Source organism: Meriones unguiculatus, chromosome 10 (assembly GCF_030254825.1).
Source record: "Meriones unguiculatus strain TT.TT164.6M chromosome 10, Bangor_MerUng_6.1, whole genome shotgun sequence".
Lineage (NCBI taxonomy): Eukaryota > Metazoa > Chordata > Mammalia > Rodentia > Muridae > Meriones > Meriones unguiculatus.
Window position 1 is genome coordinate 23,371,345 of NC_083358.1, and position 18,498 is coordinate 23,389,842.

Consider the following 18,498-nt stretch of genomic DNA (forward strand, 5'->3'; position numbering starts at 1 on the left):
GATCCAGCAACTGTACTATCTAGTTCTTTTGTTCTGCAGACATATAATTTCTCACAAGCATTATAGAGTTCTAAACTTATAAATGTATAAGATGTGCAGGATAAAACTAAACTGTAAGCCAATTTTATCTAGGCCAATTAAAAGATTAGCATAATAAATTTTGAAGATGTTATAGCCTAGGATTTATTGGCCAAGTATTGTTGAAGTTTTGGCTGGAGACACATTTTTATGTCTCAGCCAGTTTTAGAGTTGTACCCATGTAAAGGGATTAGCAATATAAGTTACCATTTTTATTGAACATACAATCATTATCATCAAAACAAGGTTGGATAGATTAAAATATCTTTTGGGGCTCTTGTGTGCCTGTTGTATTAGGCCAAGTTGCTACCTGTTTCCCTAGAGAAGCCTCCCATTAGAGAGACAAGCTGGTTGCCATGAGCAATAGAAAACACATGTTTTTTTTTTTGTTTATTTGTTTTTTTTGCCTTTTTTTATTTTATCAGTTACATTTTATTAACTCTGTATCCCAGCCGTGTCCCGATCCCTCATTCCCTCCCAGACCCTCCCTCTCTCCCTCATCTCCACCGTGCCCCTTTCCAAGTCCACTGATGGGGGGACCTCCTCCCCATTCATCTGATCCTGTTTTATCAGGTATCTTCAGGACTGGCTGCAAAGCCCTCCTCTGTGGCCTAACAGGACTGCTCCTCCCTTGGGGGTGGGGAGGCCAAAGAGCCAGTCATTGAGTTCCTGTTAGAAATAGTTCTTGTTCCCCTCACTTTGGGAAACCAATTGATTACTGAGCTACCACAGGCTACATCTGAGCGGAGGTTCTAGGTTATATCCATACATGGTCCTTGGTTGAATGTCAGTCTCAGAAAAGACCCTGTGCCCAGATATATTTGGTCCTTGTGGAGCTCCTATCCTTTCCCCATCAGACTAATTCCCCTTCTTTCTTTTGATTTCCTGTACTCTGCCAAAGCTTTGGTTATGAGTCTTTGCTTTGAAAACACTGCTAGAAAACACATGTTTTAAGTAAACTTTATATAAACTCCTTTTTAATTTAGTATATAAGCATACCATATGTATCTTGTACCTGTTCTGAGGTTTAGCCCTAGATTTTTATATATGTTGTAGCTATTTGTCCTATCTGCATTTATATATAGAATGGGCAGTTATGCCTTTATAGCCAAACTTTATTTTAACTCCCTCTTACCTTTAGCATTTAAGCATATCCTAGGCATCTTGTACCTGGGCTTTACATTGACAGTGGCTATTTTTTGGCTTGACTGTTTTTTATAGAGTGGACAGTTATGCCTTTATGGCCGAACTTTATTTAAACTCTCTTAGCATTAGCATATAAACTCTCTTACCCTTAGCATTTAAGTATATCCTAGGCATCTTGTATATTGATTTTGGCTATTCTTTGGCTTGCCCCCTTTTTGATATGGGATGGACAGTTTTGTTTTTTTAACATGTGAATATAATTTTTCAGTTTTTAGGACTAAACTAGGTTGGCATGTACTTTGCCATCTTTAAGCCTCTTTTGTCTTTTTTACATAGGCATGACCAATATTTTCCCCTGTGAAAATTTCTCACGTTTAAAAGGATAAGGCAGTTTTCAGAGCAGTGTAACATTATCTCTCTTTACATAAACCTAAAAATGATGTGAATCCAACCTTTAGACCAGTAAGGATATAACATCTATTATATTATATATATAATAGATGTCCTTATATTATATAAGAAAAAAGAATTTACATGGTAACCTTAAGGAAAATTTTGTAATTTTGAATCTTAGAGTATCTCTGTAAGTGGCTAAACAGCAGGAGTTAACATCTTGGCTTTTATTATGTAAATTAGCTTGATCCTGAACTCAGAGACTTGCCTGTTTCTTTTTACTTTGTGTTGGAAAGAAAGGCATGTGCCTTCACCAACTTGTTCAAATATATATATATATATATATATATATATATATATATATATATTTCAAATCAGTATCATTGTAACTCAAAGCCTTTAAGTGAAAATCAGACAAGAAAATTTTAAGTTTGGGGTCAGTTGTGCCAATTTATGCTGTAACTAACAAAGCCCGATTGGTTATTTTAGTTGATGTTTCAGTAAATTGGCGGACCCTTACCAGAAAGAGCTGACAAATATCTTGCAGCCAGAGAACTTTGGATTTTAGCTGTTATTAATCTAATTATTAGGAAAAGTACCCTTTCTATCATCTGTAACTCAGTATTCAAATCCTTGGCTTTTCCCCCATTTTCTCCTTGAACTTTCCTGGAGAAAAACCATCACCATTAAACATATTGCAACCAGATCCATGACTATGACAGCCAAAACAAAGCCAAAAGGGATTATAACACCCTCTGCCATGGCAATTTTTCTTTTTTTTTTAGATATAGTTTAGGCCAAACTCTGTCTAGAGGTTTGTCTGCTTTTAGTTCCTGTCTTTCCTGCCATGGCTGTGGAGCTGAGCCAGTTGAGCCAGCCATAGTATATACCCTCAGTTAAACTGCAGCAGCAGCCAGTTTTGTTATGGAAGTCTCAGGTCTGCCCACAGGAGGCTGTCTTTTGCTCCTGGGCTGGTTTAAAAGTCTCTCTTAAAGAGACAGTAATTGACCTGGGAGTTTTTAGGTTTTAACTTTGGGTGTTATCACTGGGAGCTTATTCCCCCCCCACACACCAAATTATGATAAAGAATGGTTTAAAGGGTGTGGATACTTAAGATTAGTTGGGTGCCATTTGTTGTAAAAGTTACTCCCTCCTAAACCTCCAAGCCCTCATAGTTTCCTAACATTTAGATTTCCCACATTATACTTGCTTTTTGTGAAATCTTAGGTCCAGTCCATCTCTCCATGTCGTTCCCAGATCTCTCCTCCAGCTCTCTCTTCTAACTCTCCTCTTGCCCCTTCTCCTCCCACTCATTTCCTGCCCTCTAGCTCCTCCCCTCTTTCCTGTCCTCTGGCTCCTCCCAGCTCAACATTGTGTCTAGTTGCTTTATTTTCAGCCTATTTACACAGAGTTGAGACAGGATGCTTAGAATGAGTATCACAATGCAATATCCGGATTGAAACCAGAGAGTGTGTGTGGGGAGGGAATCAGCATTTGAATGAACAAGGGTGAGGTGTATACATTTAAAAAAACGTTATACCAACATCTTCCCATCCAATTAGGAAGGCCGCCACACTGAATGATTTCTTTTCTATTGCTGTGATAAGAGACTGTGACTAAGGAAACTTACAGAAGAGGTTGTTTAGGGCTTGTGGTTTCAGAAGGCTGTCTTGGTTAGCTTCCTCTTGCTGTGAAGAGGCATCACAACCAAGGCAACTCTTATTTTAAAATAGCATTTAATTGAAGGCTTGCATACAGTTTTAGTCCATGATCAGCATGGCAGCAGGCAGGCAAGCAGGCACAGGGCTGAGAATTTACATCCTGATACACAGGCAGGAGAATAAGGTGGGGGTTTGGGGTTTGAGGATTAGCCCTGATGTACCTTTTGAAACCTCAAAGCCAATCCCTAGTGACATACCTCTTCCAACAAGGCCACACCCACTCCTACAAGGCCACACCTCCTAATTCTTTGCAAAGAATTCCACTAGATGTGAACCAAGTGTTCAAACATATGAGCCTATGGGGGACCATTCTCATTCAAGCCACCACAGAAGGTTAGAGTTCATGATGGTGGAATGGAGGCAGCAGGTGACAGGCAGCAGGATTCCCAGCAGAGAGCTCCCATCTTGGATCCCAAGGAGGAGGCAGAGTGTGCCCTGAGGATGGAATGAGTCTTTTGAAACCTCAAGACCCACCTCTGTGCCACACCTCCTCATCCTTCGTAAACAGTTCCACTAACGGGGGACTAAATGTTCAAACATATGGGCCTGTGGGGGCATTCTCATTTGAACTACTGGAGAGTTTTCTGATACAGCTACTCTGGCTATCCCTGCCATCTGCCTCTTCCCGCTGATCTTGCTGCTGTCTAACTTACTGTTAGCCATATACTAAGTTTTCTTTGCTCCTCGTGGCCACTAAAATGTTGCTGCAATTGCTTTCAGTTAACTTCTTATTAACTAAGGTCTGGGGCTCTTTCTGAAATAGGTGGAGACTTTCTTAGAAGCAATCTCTACTTATTCTCTTAGAATCAAATGCATATAAAGAAGCATATAAAAAGACAGGAGGACCTTACGTATGTTCCTCTGGGACTTTGTGGGAAAGAGGCAGTTGGCCTGATGTCATTGACCCAGAGCCTGTCCCTCCTTGATCTGGCCAATCTGGCTGTCTTACACCTTGTCATAAGCTCTTTTATTCTTCCGCCCACATGACCTAGACTGTGCTGTTTTGGGGTTTACTTTTCCTTTGAACCCCAGCTTTTGTTTTCACAGCAACATATGTGAACAACTTACAGTTTTCACCAGGGGCCTTTCCTTTGGGGGCCTCTGCATCAGAATGGTTACTCCTTCTTTTACGTTTGGCTTCTTTTGCTCAATCTATGAGAGTCACTCAGCTGGTAATTCTTTATACTGCCAAGGAGCATGCTCCTTGTGTGTGTGTGTGTGTGTGTGTGTGTGTAGCATGGTCCATCTCTTTTGGAACTTGGGGCTCTTTCTAGGCTGTTGTCTGTTAGGAATATTCTGGTATCCCATTACTCTTGGCTAAGGTACCCAGGAGAAGCGGGCATGACTGCCCAGAAGAACAAACTGTATGGGCAACTACAGCAAGCTGCTCTCGCTGTCTGGCTTCCAGAAGCAGCAGGCTGAGGAGCAGGGATGGGTGTCCCCAAGATCTAGACCTTAATAACAGATGTTGTCACAATCTTTTCTGGGGAGATGTGAACAAATGTCTGTTCAGCCCTGTTGTTGTAAATAAAAATGAGTGTTGTTCTAGATAATGTTATTATTTTAAGCCTATAATTATTATGGTGGTATCAGTTAACCCCCTATCACAATTAATAAAACACAGACACCTGTTACATTTTGTAATTGCCTTATTTACCTTGGGGTGGGCTGATATTTCACCTACACTATCTCAATAACCTCGCCATCTACCTCCCAGCCCCATCCAATGCCATCCACCTTAATCCTCTTCATCTGGGCTACCTTTCATCCATAATCTTATGAATACTTGCTTATACTTGGTGTTTTTTCCAACCACACCAACCTTCCTCCCACTCCACATGGTTTTTTCTCCATGCTGACCCATGGTGGTATCCTCCTTCCTCCTTTCTTCCTATCTGTCTGTTTTCTATGATTCTCTTGAACCCAAAGCCTGGGAACTTTAGCCACGCCTACCTCATTCTGCCCTGCCCAGGGCTTAGGCCTTTAATGAACAGGTATAATATCTTAGGCAGGTTTACACAACCAGGGTAGGTCTAACCAGGCAGTAACCAGATCTTGAGGGCCAGTAATTAGCATCAAAATACACCATGTCAAACCAAGCCCCAACAAGCCCAGTTAGGTCTCCAGTGACCAACCAAAGCAATGGTTCACCTCAAGTCCAACCTAGAGAACAATTCACCGTGCTTACACACAGCATGTTGGCTGAGGGAACACACAGTAGAAGCATGGAGGACTCGAAGGCTGCCGTATCACGGAGAACCCCACACCAGCATAAACAATGTCTCATGACAGCTGCCACTCTGGGGATGGAAGGGTCGACTGTGGGCACCTTGGCTACTTGCAGAGTCTCCTTGGCCAGCAATTGTTTACTGCCTTTATGACCCTAGGGGAGGGACCTTGTGAGTTTTGTCAACATTCAGCTTCCCTAGACTAGGATCGGTTTACCAATCAAGTTTCATGAGCATCTCTCCTCCCTGAAGGAGGGAATGTTTGTCTGGAGGACATCCTGGCTAGTTTTATGCCAGCTTGATCCACGCTAAAGTCAGGAAGGAACCTCCACTGAGAAAATGCTTCCAGAAGATCCAGGCATAGGTAAGCAAGCATGTAGGGTATTTTTTTTTTTAACTAATGATGGAGGAGGGCCCAGCCCATTGCAGTTACACTCTCATCTGGTATGGTGGTCCTGGGTTCTAAAAGAAAACAGGCCGAGCAAGTCATGAGGAGAAAGCCAGAATAGCCCTGTACCATGGCCTCTGCATCAGCTTCTGCCTCTAGGGTCTACTTTGCTGCAGTTCCTGGCCTGACTTCTTGGGTGATGAACAGTGATACAGAGGTGTAAGCAAAATGAGCCCTTTTCTTCACGAGTTGCTTTTGGTCATGGTTTTTCCTCATGGCAAACCCCACCCTAAATAATACAGAGGAAATTGCTATACTGCAAATGTTACCCTACCTGCCTGTGGTGGTGTGGATAGGTATGGCTCCCATAGACTCAATGCTTGGCCAGAGTGGCACTGCTAGGAGGTGTGTCCTCGTTGGAGTAGGCGTGTCCTTGTTAGGGTGGGTGTGGTCTTGTTGGGGCAGGAGGCTTTGAGGGCTCCTTCTGCTGCCTTGGGATCAAGATGTAGGACTCTGGCTCCTCCAGCACCGTGTCTGCCTGCACGCTGCCATGCTTCCCAGCATGATCCGAAACTGTAATGAAGGGCCTAGAGCATTTCCATGCTGTCCCAGTTCTGCCTCCCCCCCCCATTCCGCTGGAATCCTCCTACCCTAAATTCTCCCTAGTTGCAGGGAAAACTTGCATTAGCTCACAGAGACAAAAGCTGCTAGATTGTTGAAATAGCCTTGAGCTGACCCACTTCCCTTCCCATGTGCCCCCTCTGTGCTATCTCTTGTACCCACATCCTGAACAGTCCCAATATTCAAGGACAGGCCCATAAATATAAAGAATAACTGGTTTTTCCCCTAACCACATCCTAACCTCTATTCATAGATTTTGCTTAAAAAGAAGATGGCTCCTTCCGGAACATCATGGCTGCAGATTCAGCTTCTGTGTGTGGCTGACTCCCTAGCCTGTTAGAAGCACTCGTGTTGGTGAATAAAGTTACTGCCTGGTTTACTTGACTTTGGCAGTCCTGTCCTCATTATTTGCACAGCCCCCAGACCCAACATGTAAGCCAATGTGAATTGTTTTCCATTATAAGAGTTGTCTTGGTTATGGTGTCTCTTCCCAGCAATAGAGACCCTAACTAAGACACTGCCCATCTCTACCAGCTTGAGACAGAGATGGCAGCCTCCTAGCTGACACCCTGTGCCACAGCCTAATGTGTAGCATTCTGCCATTAGATACTCTCCCTCCCCCACCTTTGGTCAGCTTTAGGAATTCTCATGCCGCCCAAGATGAAGGCTAAACGTATCATGGATCCCAAGGCCCAACCTGTCTTCCAGATTTTTCTGACTGGGTTTGTTATGGTAAAAACAAAAACAAAGAGAAAAAAAAAAAGCAGACATTAGGGCTAAAAGAAGTGTTAGGGAGCCATCTAGATGGCTGAGCAGTGAAGGTGCTTGTTGTGGATGTAAACAGGTTTTTGTTTTGATCCCAGGTGGAGGATCAATTCAGATCGTCCACAGCAGAAACCTTGTGTGGCCTCTGAGAGGGGCTCTTTACCAGCTGCAGACACTTTAAATCTGAGGACTCTGGAGATGGAATAAATGCCAGAGCTGAGAGTGTTTGGGGGCTCCAACAAAGAAGAATGCGTTCTGGGGCTCCTGGTTGCTGTTGGTGCTGAGGAGTTGGAAATATCCTGAAACAAAGATTGGACATGCCCTAAGGAACCTGACAACCCTAACCAGCAGGAAGTAGCTAAGAAAAACTATGGCCCTTCTCCCCACTAACCCTTTCTCTCCTACCTGGTGTTGGGGTGTTGAAAGGGATTGGGGTGGAGAAGGGAGAAAGAGATATAAGAAATGTAAATAAAAAGTAATGGTGTTTGTTGCCAAGCCTGATGACCTGAGTTTAATACCTGGAATTGTCATGGTAGAGGGAGAGAACTAACTCCCAAAGGTTGTTCTCTGATCTCCATATATATCCTTTGACACCACACACACACACACACACACACACACACACACACCTGATAAATAAATGTTTTAAAAAATACAAAAGAGTATTAATAGTTCAAATGGAGGAGGAGGAGGAACACTAACAGTCCTGATCTCCTCACGGGTCATGTATAAAATATCCTGCATAGCAGATCTTTATATTACGATTCATGGCAGTAGCAAAATTACCATTATGTAGTAGTAGTAATGAAGTAATTTTATGGTTGGGGTTCACCACAACGTGAGAAACTCTATTAAAGGCTGGAAACTGTAGGAAGTTTGCGAACAGCTGGTTTAGGGAGAGGACTTTGGCGGATGGGCCTGGGAAGCCTAAAGTGAGAGGTGACTGAGCCATGGCCTGCTGAAGACTAGGCTGGGTTTGTGCTCAGCCTTCTGTGATGATGTGATGTCACCTTGATGGTGCCAAAATTACCTTGGAGAGAAATATCTGGGCATGACTGTGAGGGGCTTTCTAAACTAACTGAAGTAGAAAGAATGACCCTGTGGGACTAAAACCAAAATGAAATAAGGACAAAAGCAGCTGATTATCAGCATCCAGCACTCTCTGTTTTCTTCTTTTTTTTTTTTTTTTTAGATTTATTTATTATATACACAGTGTTCTGTCTGCATATATAGCTGCAGGCCAGAAGAGAGCTCCAGATCTCATTATAGATGGTTGTGAGCCACCACATGGTTGCTGGGAATTGAACTCAGGACCTCTGGAAGAGCAGCTAGTGCTCTTAACCTTTGAGCCATCTCTCCAGCCCGACTCTTTACTTTCTGACTGTGGGTGCAGAAGCTTCTGGCTCCTGGGAAGACATGGTTTGCAGTGGAAGTTTTGGTTTCTTTGAAAATTCCATTATGTTATGTAAACATGTTTTTGTTTTAACCCCAGGGGTGGGATATGGGACTGCCTTAGTTGATCTACAGCTAATAATTGTCTCTTGTGGCTCAGAGAAGGGTGTGATCTTTGCCAGATGGAGATAGTTTAATTTTGAGGATTTAGAGAGGGTATAAATACTATGAGAGTCCAGAGAGAGAAGGCTTGGGGAGGAGTGTCGAGGAGAAAGACAGAGGAGAAAGAAGGCTGCTTGTTTGTCCTTCTGCATTGCTGTTTGCTGTGGCTGAACTACTAGATAGTCTGAGGACTGAGATTGGTATTTTCCCAAAGAACCCAATGACCCTAACCAGCCAGGACTAAATCTAAAGGGGTCTATGTCCCCTGTCTCTTCTAGCCTTCTTTCTAGGGTTGGGGGTTGGAAAGGAGGTAGAGGCATTAAGGAACCCCAAATTAATATATATATATATATATATATATATATGCCTACTCAAGCTTCTCTTGCCACAATGTATTGTTTCAGCTCAAACTCTAAGGACTATAACCCTTTTCTCCCTTAATTGCTTATGTCAGGTGCTTTGTGACAGCAATGGGCTAAGAAAATATTATATCCTCATTGCTGGGAAATGGTCAAGTTAGTGGGCCAGCTCTGGGGAACTTCTCTTAGGCTCCTCTTGTGCCTACCTTGTTTGCCCCCACACCAGCCTGGCTCAGCCTTGAAACAGTGATGGTGTCCCTTTGCTTTCCTGGCCAGTGAACTTTAACTATGGTCCGTATTAAACTCCAAGGTAAGAATATAAGGGGCTGTGCCTGCTTGTCATAGCAGCCAGCTAGGTGCTTTAAAAGGGTACAAGAAAATTACTGTAAAAAAACCACAGCCTTCAACCCCCCAACCCTAGGTAGGAGAGAAAGAAGGTTAGAAGGGACAGGGGACACAGACTCCTTTAAACTTAGTTCTGGCTGGTTAGGGTTGTTGGGTTCTTTGGGAAAATACCAATCTCAGTTCTCAGACTGTCCAGTAGTCCAGCCACAGCAAAGGGCAAATGCAGAAGGATGAACAAGCAGCCTTCATTCTTTTCTGCTTCTTTTGGCTCATTAGTTTCACAACTGGTAATGTCATTCATTATTTCAGGTTACCCCCAAACTGTCAGTGCCCTCTAGCCCATGAGTGTGGGGATGCTGGGTTCCAGTTCCAGGTATGGCTTTGACCTCAACATCCTAAGCTCCAGACATTTCTGTGGAGTGAAGAGTGCTGGACAGATACTGTCCAACTTTTAGTTCAAAATCCACTTAAAGAGAAATTTCTTTGCCAAGAGGTTTTTATTGGTGGAAAACCTATGTTAGAAAGCTGACACAGGGAGATGTAGGAAGGCCTGGCCACAAAGCTCGCTGCCCTTCCTGACCACACCTGTTGCTGTCCAGTCACTTCTTGTCCTCCTTTTCCTTGCTCTTTCTCTACTGCCTTTACTTCGGCAGTCTAGTAGTACAGCAGAGGCAATCTGCTCTTTCGTAATCTTACATTTTTGAAGTGTGGCTTTTGAAGAAATACATCGATAAAAGAAAAAATTGCACCGACTCCCATAAGGATCTAGGAAAACAAATAAATATTCATTATTTTGATTTTGTACCTAGAAGAAAGGTACCGATTCTTCCGTGTAAACCATTTCCAAATGCTTTCCTTCCTGGTCTCTCCTTAGAGGGGCTGCACAGTGTACCCCTCAGACTTCCCAATCCTGGACCCTCGGTCCACCCTCCCTGGTTTCACTCCCAGTGACCCTTCATCTTGTTTCTTTTTCCTTTTTTCTCAACGTACATGAAGGTCACAGGTAAACTTGGCCACCTGCCTAGAAACTACCATTTAAAAAGCGTGCACGCCTTCACTTTTATCAGCTTCTTAAATTTGCTTTGACACCCCAGGTTTTGTCATATACTCCCAGGCTGGCCTTGAATTCGCTATTGAGTTAAACATGACTTTAGAGTTCTTATCCTCTGCTTGTACCTCCTGAGTGTCAATGTTATAGAAAGGCATGAGGCACTACAGTAGTTTTTTTTTTTTTTTTCAGCACCATAGATCAAGCTAGGCAAGCCCTCTACAGACCCAGCTCCTGACCCTAGGATTTGTGTGACAGTGATTTGAGAAAAGCTACAGCTCAGCAGACACAACTCACCACAGCGGTTACATAGGACATTGGCACTGTGCGTCTAGCCTTGATAGCAAAGATCATGCCACCTACGAGGAATACGCCGCTGAACAGATTGTTGAAGATTTCCTGAAAGTGGGAGAGATGAGCTAGTCTTAGGTAGCTGTGCCTCCTCACACCCAAGGAGCAGCACAGTTTCCACCGTGTAAACCATTTCAAAATGCCTTCCTTTCTCGATAATTTAAAATAAGATATATAAAAACAAATATGCTCCTGGCCAGGCAGATCAACCAGTGATACCCGGCTGGCCTTTGTGAGTGACATTCGAGGTCTAAACAACCACTCAGCCTCAGGAGTCACAAGATAACCTCTTGTCTGCAAAATCAGGTATTTGGCTCTCACCAATAATCATGTAAACAGGCCACTTCATGGTAAGTCCGTTGGGTACCGACCAACATTATTTTTGCACCCTGCCCCCTGGAACTTCCATAAACAGTATTGCTAGCAGGAGGCTCTTCCAACCTGTCTTAATAACCCTGTGAGCCTTGCAGCTTCCTCTTCACTTTGCCTTTACCCCCCTGGACCACCTTCCCTGATTGCATCTTTTTTCATCAATTTTTTTTTCCTTTTTGTTCCCTGGAGATTTGGTCTTTTCTTACCACATACAAACTTTCTTCTCCCAACATAGAATAAAACCAATCAAACTTCTATGTATTTATTGCGGATAAATGGTGGGAACTGGAAAAGATGATCCTGAGTGAGGTATCCCAGAAGCAGAAAGACACACATGGTATATACTCACTCATAAGTGGATATTAGGCATATAATATAGGATAAACCTACTAAAATCTGTACACCTAAAGAAACTAATCAAGATGTAGGATGCTGGCTAAAATGCTCAATCCCCATTCAGAAAGGCAAAGAGGGTGGACATCAGAAGAAGGAGAAAACAGGGAACAGGACAGGAGCCTACCACAAAGGGCCTCTGAAAGGCTCTACCCTGCAGTGTATCAAAGCAGATGCTGAGACTGATGGCCAACCTTTGGGCAGAGTGCAGAGAATCTTATGAAATAAATGGGAAATAGTAAGTCCTGGAGAGAACAGGAGCTCCACAAGGAGAGCAACAAAACCAAAAAATCTGGGCACAGTATCTAAGACTGATACTCCAACCAAGGAGCATTGATGGAGATAACTTAGAACCCCTGCACAGATGTAGCCCATGACAGTTCAGTGTCCAAGTGGGTTCCAAAGTAATGGGATCAGGGACTGTCTCTGACATGAACTGATTCACCTGATCTTTGATCACCTCCCCTTGATGGGGGAGCAGCCTTACCAGGCCATAGAGGAAGACAATGCAGCCAGTCCTGATGAGACCTGATAGACTAGGATCAGAAGGAAGGAGAGGAAGACCTCCCCTCTCAGTGGACTTGGTGAGGGTCATGTGTGGAGAAGGGGAAAGGAGGATGAGACTGGGTGGGGAGGAGGGAGAGGTTTTTGGGAGGATACAAAGTGACTAAAGTGTAATTAATAAAAATTAAAATTAAAAAAAGAGTAGATGTGTCCTTTATGCCTAGTTTATTAAGTTTTTTTAAAAATAATATTATTGATCATTAACAAATAGTTTTCCTGAAGCTTACAATATTTTTGCTGTAAATACAATAAAGTAAAAGAGTATTAATGGAATTTGGAGAAAAAAAACCATATTTGCATCCCTGACATAGGTGCCAATTTACTGTGATATATGCACTGTGATATACTGATCTCTGATATACTGCTTGATCTGATGTGCTAATGTTTTATTGAACATTTAGGTCTCTATTTTCAAACCAAGGAAGGCATATGTTTACTTTTATCTGATTTCAAGATGTAATTCCCAGTAGAAGGTATAATATATTATACAATCTTTTTTTTATTATACAATCTTAAAAAAAGAGAGAAAAAAAGAAAACAATACTAATGGAATGGCCATTTCAAAATGCCTTCCTTTCTCGATAATTTAAAATAAGATATATAAAAGCAAATATGCTCCTGGCCAGGCAGATCAACCAGTGATACCCGGCTGGCCTTTGTGAGTGACATTCGAGGTCCAAACAACCACTCAGCCTCAGGAGTCACAAGATAACCTCTTGTCTGCAAAATCAGGTATTTGGCTCTCACCAATAATCATGTAAACAGGCCACTTCATGGTAAGTCCGTTGGGTACCGACCAACATTATTTTTGCCCCCTGCCCCCTGAGTAGAAATGAATCTTACCTGTGGTATTTTGTTTTTAGCATTTGACAAGATTGACATTTCAAATTATTGGAAAAAAAAAGAATTCAGTGAATGAATATCAGAGTTATAGTGTTGAAAAATTATTTAGCTGATGAATAAGGCAGAAACCTTGTTTCATGGTACACCCCCAAGTCACTCAAACAGATCAAGACTTAAATGCAACAAATAGGTTACCAAACGAAAAAAAATATGAGTGGATACTTCCTCTTTTTCTGTAGTTACTCATCTTTCTGTTTATTTGAACAAGTTTTTCTATAAGTTATATTTTTTCCTAGTAAACAAAAAATCAGATGCATTATGGGAAGGGATATGCCTTGTAAGTGCTTACATAATCCAAGCCTATTAGTCAAAATAGAGAACCACTCAAATCACACCCTTTGTAACCAAATTCCTCCTTCACTTGAACCCCATAAAGGAAGTTTCAAACAATAACTGGAAGAAACCCCCAGCGATAACTGGGGCCCTTGATTACCTCTATTCACGTAGCTGCTGTCAGTCTAGAAAGTGTGCCTACCTGTTCAACGGTCTTTCTTTGAATAGAGATTGCTCCTTACTTCCCAATGTGTGTGGGCTTGAATAACAGGCAAGAACCTAAAAACATCCTGGTCAGACCTCCACCATCAGTAACAGTGTAGTCTAGGCTGCCCTCAAACTTGTTTGTGTACCTAAGGCTGTCTTGTTTTTGTTTGTTTGTTTGTTTTTTGTTTGGTTTTTCTTGAGACTGTTCTGGACTAGGTTTTACAGACCAGACTGGCCTCTAAATCACAGAGATCTACCTGCCTCTGCCTCCCTGAGCGTTGGGATTTCAGGCATGTGCCTGGCTTGTCTTTGAACTCTTTTTTTTTTTTTTTAACCTTTTTTTTATCTTTGAACTCTTAATTATCTTGTCAAAACCTACCAAGTCTTAGAATTAGAGGCCTATGTCACCACATCTGGTGGCAATTGCTTCATATTTTGGTCATTTCCTAGTTATATGGATTTGAACATAAATTCTCTTTTTCTCCCCTGGTTTTTTAAGACAGGATTTCTTAGCCCTGTTTCATAGCCCCGACTGTCCTGGGACCCAGAAACTCTCCTGCCTCTGCCCCGGCTGGGATTACAGGCATGTGCCACCACCACCACCACACAGCTGTGCCCAGTGCGTTCTCACTAGGATTTGGAAGCTTCTTTCTTCATTAAACATTCTTTTGGCCAGGAGATGATTGCACACACTTTTAATCCCAGCACGCGGGAGGCAGAGGCAGAGAGAGGCAGAGAGGTGGAGAGGTGGAGAGGCAGAGAGGTGGAGAAGCAGAGAGGTAGAGGAGAGTTAAAGGCAATCTCTGAGTTCAAGTCCAGTCTGGTCTACAGGACAGACAGAACTACACAGAGAAACTCTGTCTCGAAAGACAAAAGCAAACCAAAACAATTTCTCTTGGTTGTTATAAGTTATAAATAAGATTTCTAAAAAGTTTGTTGCCAGTTTTTTGTTTGTTTGTTTTCCCAGTTTAGCCATTGCTACTATGGAGGGACAAAGTTCTGGAGATCTTTATTACGTCGTATTTACTGTTAGCATTTTCATTAAATCTAGCAAGATCTGATCATTATCACTCTAAATGTTTTTTCTCCACTTTCTTGGGAACTCTGTATGGAGTTCTGATTTCTTATTTGTGCATCTTTTTTTTTCATATTTTTTCTTTTTCTTTTTCAGTGCTAGTTCTAGCTAATTTCCCCACACCTCTCAATTCATTAATTCTCTCTTTAGTTGTGCCCTATCTGCTCATTCATTCTGTCTCTTTATCTTTATTTTATTTCATATCTATGAATGTTTTGCTTGCTTGCATGTATGTGTATCATATGTGCCTAGTGTGAGTGGAGGTCAGAAGAGGGTCCTCTGAAAGTCAAGTTACAGGAGGCTGAAAACCACCTGATACAGATGCTGGAAACTGAACTCAGGTCCTCTGTAAGAGCAACAAGTATTCTTAAGCACTGAACACTTTCTCTAGAGACATCCTAAGCCCCTCAACACTTTTTAGACAAAGCTGACCTCACATTCACTCTTTAGCACAGGCTGACCTTCAACTCCTGAACCTCCTACCTCAGCCTCCTAAGTGTCTGAGATACAGATGTGTGCCATCAGACTGGGCCCGGAGCTGCTTTCTAACTCATATATTCACATTTTCACTTCGAGGCTGGCCTCCAACTCAGAGATCCTAATTACTCCTAGTTATAGTTAGAATTCTCAGAATTCTGACCTTCCAAATTGTTTTTTTTTTTTTTTAATTTTTTGTTGCAGAATTTTTGCTATGAGTACAGGATATCTTTGAACGCATTCTTCCTGTTATGGCTTTTGAGTGTTAATATTATAGACATATGCTATCAAAAATCCTACTTACTGTGTTTGCCAACTTTTGATTCTTAGTTTGAAAAACTTTCCAAAGGTCAAGTGTATCACAAATGTCTTCATGCTTTGGCTGTGGTTCTGCATTTCTTTCTGTTATGAGTTCTAAGGATGTAATTAAAACTCCAGAGGCAGAGGCAGGTGCATCTCTTGAGTTTGAGACCAGCCTGGTCTACAGAGTAAGTTCCACGACGGCCAGGACTCTGTTACACAGAGGAACCCTGTCTCAAAACACAAACCAAACAGGAACTCAAATCTATATAAGGTAAGGGCTTTAGCTTTCCTATTCTCAAAGAGAACCATCCACTCTTCACTCCCATAGGCCAGATACAGATCGATGTTTCTTGTGTGGGCAAAATGTGCACTTATTCCTTCTCCATCTTTCTCCACAGATGCAATATTCTCATGGTGCCAGCTTGATTTCCTAGGTCTCTGCTTGGCTTTAGCTTATGGGCTTGTCTGGCTAGTTTTATGTCAACCTGATACAAGCTAGAGTCATCAGAGAGGACAAAGCCTCAATTGAGAAAATGCCTCCATAAGATCAGGCTGTAGGGCATTTTATCAATTAGTGGTCAATGGGAAAGAGCCCAGCCCATGGTTGGTGATGCCTTCCCTGGGCTGGTGGTTCTGTCTTTCAAGAAAAAGCAGGCTGGGCAAGCCATGAGGAGCAAGTCATGAGTAAGCAGCACTTCTCTATGGCCTCTACATCAGCCCCTGCCTTCGGGTCCCTGCCCTGTTTGAGTTCTTATCCTGAATTCCCTTGATGATAAAGTGTGATGTTGAAGCAAATTGCTTTCCTCATGTTGTTTCTTCTCAGCATTAGAAACTCAAACAAAGACAAGCCTCATCTCGTGACAAGAGTATTTGAAAATCCATATCTCAAGGTCCTGAGATGGCACCTCATGTGTCTATCCCAACAGTCTACAGCTTGTATGGTCACTGTTCCTGTTTTCCATCCTTTGCATCCTTTCTCTATTCCTTTCCTCTTCTTCCTCTTTCTTTTCTCCTCTCCTGCTCTCCTCACTTCTTTCCCCAATTTCTCTTTCCTTTTCTTCCTCATTTTCTTTACTTCCTCCCTTTTTCCTTTTGTCTAGTTTAGCTATTTAGTTAAAACAATACTGGTTACATTTATACCACTATTTTTAAGGTACGTATAGGATAATTGACACTCATGGTTTGGTGGACTTTGTTTTACTGAACTGAAGAAGCCTTCTCAGGTAATTCACGGGGTATGTGGTCTCCATTTTTGTATTTTATTTTATTTTTTTACTTTGTCTTCTATGCATTTTGTTTCCAAGAGTTTTCATTTTAGTTCTTTTCATCCCTTCTCTCCTGGTGGTCTTCCTCAGGACTGAGGGGTCCCTGGGCACTAACAGCTTTTAATAAGAGGGCAGGGTAGGTGAGTATGACTATCAGAAGCATATTCCATTAAGTTGGAATCTTTTTTTTTTTTTTAATTGTTACCTAGTTGGGTGACCCGAAGGGTAAGTTAGTTGATTTTTGGGGGGTCATTTTCTGGTTTGTAAAGTGAAAGAAATAAGGCTCTGGAGGTAGGTAATAAAGAAGGGGAATTAGAAGTTGGGTGTTTATTGGCCAGGAGGGAGTTAGATGGGCATACTCAGTGATTCCATAAGTGATGGGAGGGAATTCAAGTCCTGAGTCCTAAGACAATGGCAAGAGGTTTACATGTGGTCAGTCTTCCTAGGGACTATTTCAGGCCCTGTGGTACAGATAAGGGTCTAGAAATAGATGTTGAGGTTACTCAGCTCACCCCATTGGATGCCTGTTTCAGGTGAACCATGCTTCTGAAGCATTCTTTATATTCACTGGAGACCTCATTTTAATTACTGGTTTATGCAGAGTCTGGTTTTCTGTTTTTGAATCCTGGAATGACATCCCAATGAGATGTATGCCAGCAAAAGCATTATCAGAAATGGCTGGTTGTTACACCTTCCCTGTTTCTGAGGTTGGCCAAAGCCTTGGTCCCTCTTCCTTTGACCTAACACAGTTAGGTTTTTGGGAGCATTTTCTGTCTGGCTATGTTTCTCCAAGCCAGCTTCAAAGGCTGAGCATTAGTAGAGGAAATGAGGTTGTCTTTTTTTCAGGTGCTCGGCTGTGACTAGCACCACCTTCCCTCCTCTTTACTTACAGTAACAGGCCAGAAGATGAAGGGCATGTATCTGTTGATGGCAAAGCTGTAAAGGAATATGAAAAAAGAGATGATGGACACCTCCATAGTAAGAAGCAGGATCAGGAGAGGGTGTCCACCCACTGATTCGAAGAGCTCCAGAGCAATGATTGCGCAGGCCTGGATGGAAAAATACATACACCTGAGCTGCTCAAAGGGTCTCCGGTACCTGTGAGGACCTCCCCCAAGACACACCCCTGGGATTCCAATCCTCTTTACCAAAGTTACGATCTTGGCTATGGCGTGTCCTGTCAACCAGAACTCTTTATTGCTGTCTTTGAATTCCCACCTGTAGCGTTTAAACCCTTTTTTTGCTTCCTTGGGCTGGCCAGGTTGGCCAGGCTGGCCAGGCTTGGGCGGTGGTGCTGCCATGGTTAGCAGTAGTTCTCAGCTTCTTACCGCCCAGCTTTGCCTGCAGTCCCTGAACAGGCCCAGCTCTAGAGAGAGCCTGGTGTCTCCAGACCTGTTCAAGGGCAGCGCTCAACTGACCGCTGAGACCACAGGATTCCAATGCTCGCACTTGGTGAAGCGGGCTCGCGCGATTCACCTCGTGGAACAGCAGGGTCCCCTCCACTTGGCAGGGACCGGACACTTCCACATTCTACGCAGCAGCCTTCGCTGAGCCCCCCTTGTCCTAGAGAGGCCCTCCTTGAAAAGGAGTCCCAGGTTTGTGGCTGTCTCTCCCTGGGGTCCTGCCCCTCCCGACCTCCTTTTGGAGCGAATGGAAGTATGACGCGGTT

General features: G+C 42.8%; 1 protein-coding gene across 1 annotated transcript; it reads right to left on the reverse strand.

Annotated features, from left to right (window-relative positions):
* Window positions 1-10,252: 10,252 nt before the first annotated feature.
* On the reverse strand, window positions 10,253-18,130 carry Cmtm2 (CKLF like MARVEL transmembrane domain containing 2). Its single transcript, XM_060393253.1, has 4 exons — window positions 17,978-18,130; window positions 17,720-17,878; window positions 10,944-11,045; window positions 10,253-10,363 (listed from the first exon to the last, which is right to left on the reverse strand). Exons 1-4 carry the CDS (start codon window positions 18,128-18,130, stop codon window positions 10,253-10,255), a joined length of 525 nt encoding a protein of 174 aa, XP_060249236.1.
* Between the last annotated feature and the right edge of the window lie 368 nt (window positions 18,131-18,498).

Bases quoted from the DNA above. Each gene is read 5' to 3' on its own strand.
- Cmtm2 (XM_060393253.1), bottom strand. From the start codon at position 18,130: ATGGCAGCACCACCGCCCAAGCCTGGCCAGCCTGGCCAACCTGGCCAG. The intron at 11,046-17,719 runs GTAAGTAAAGAG...TCCCACTTTCAG, and splicing joins TCATCTTCTGGCCTGTTACT to GAAATCTTCAACAATCTGTT. The intron at 10,364-10,943 runs GTGAGTTGTGTC...TTGTTTTCCTAG, and splicing joins TGTCCTATGTAACCGCTGTG to ATCCTTATGGGAGTCGGTGC.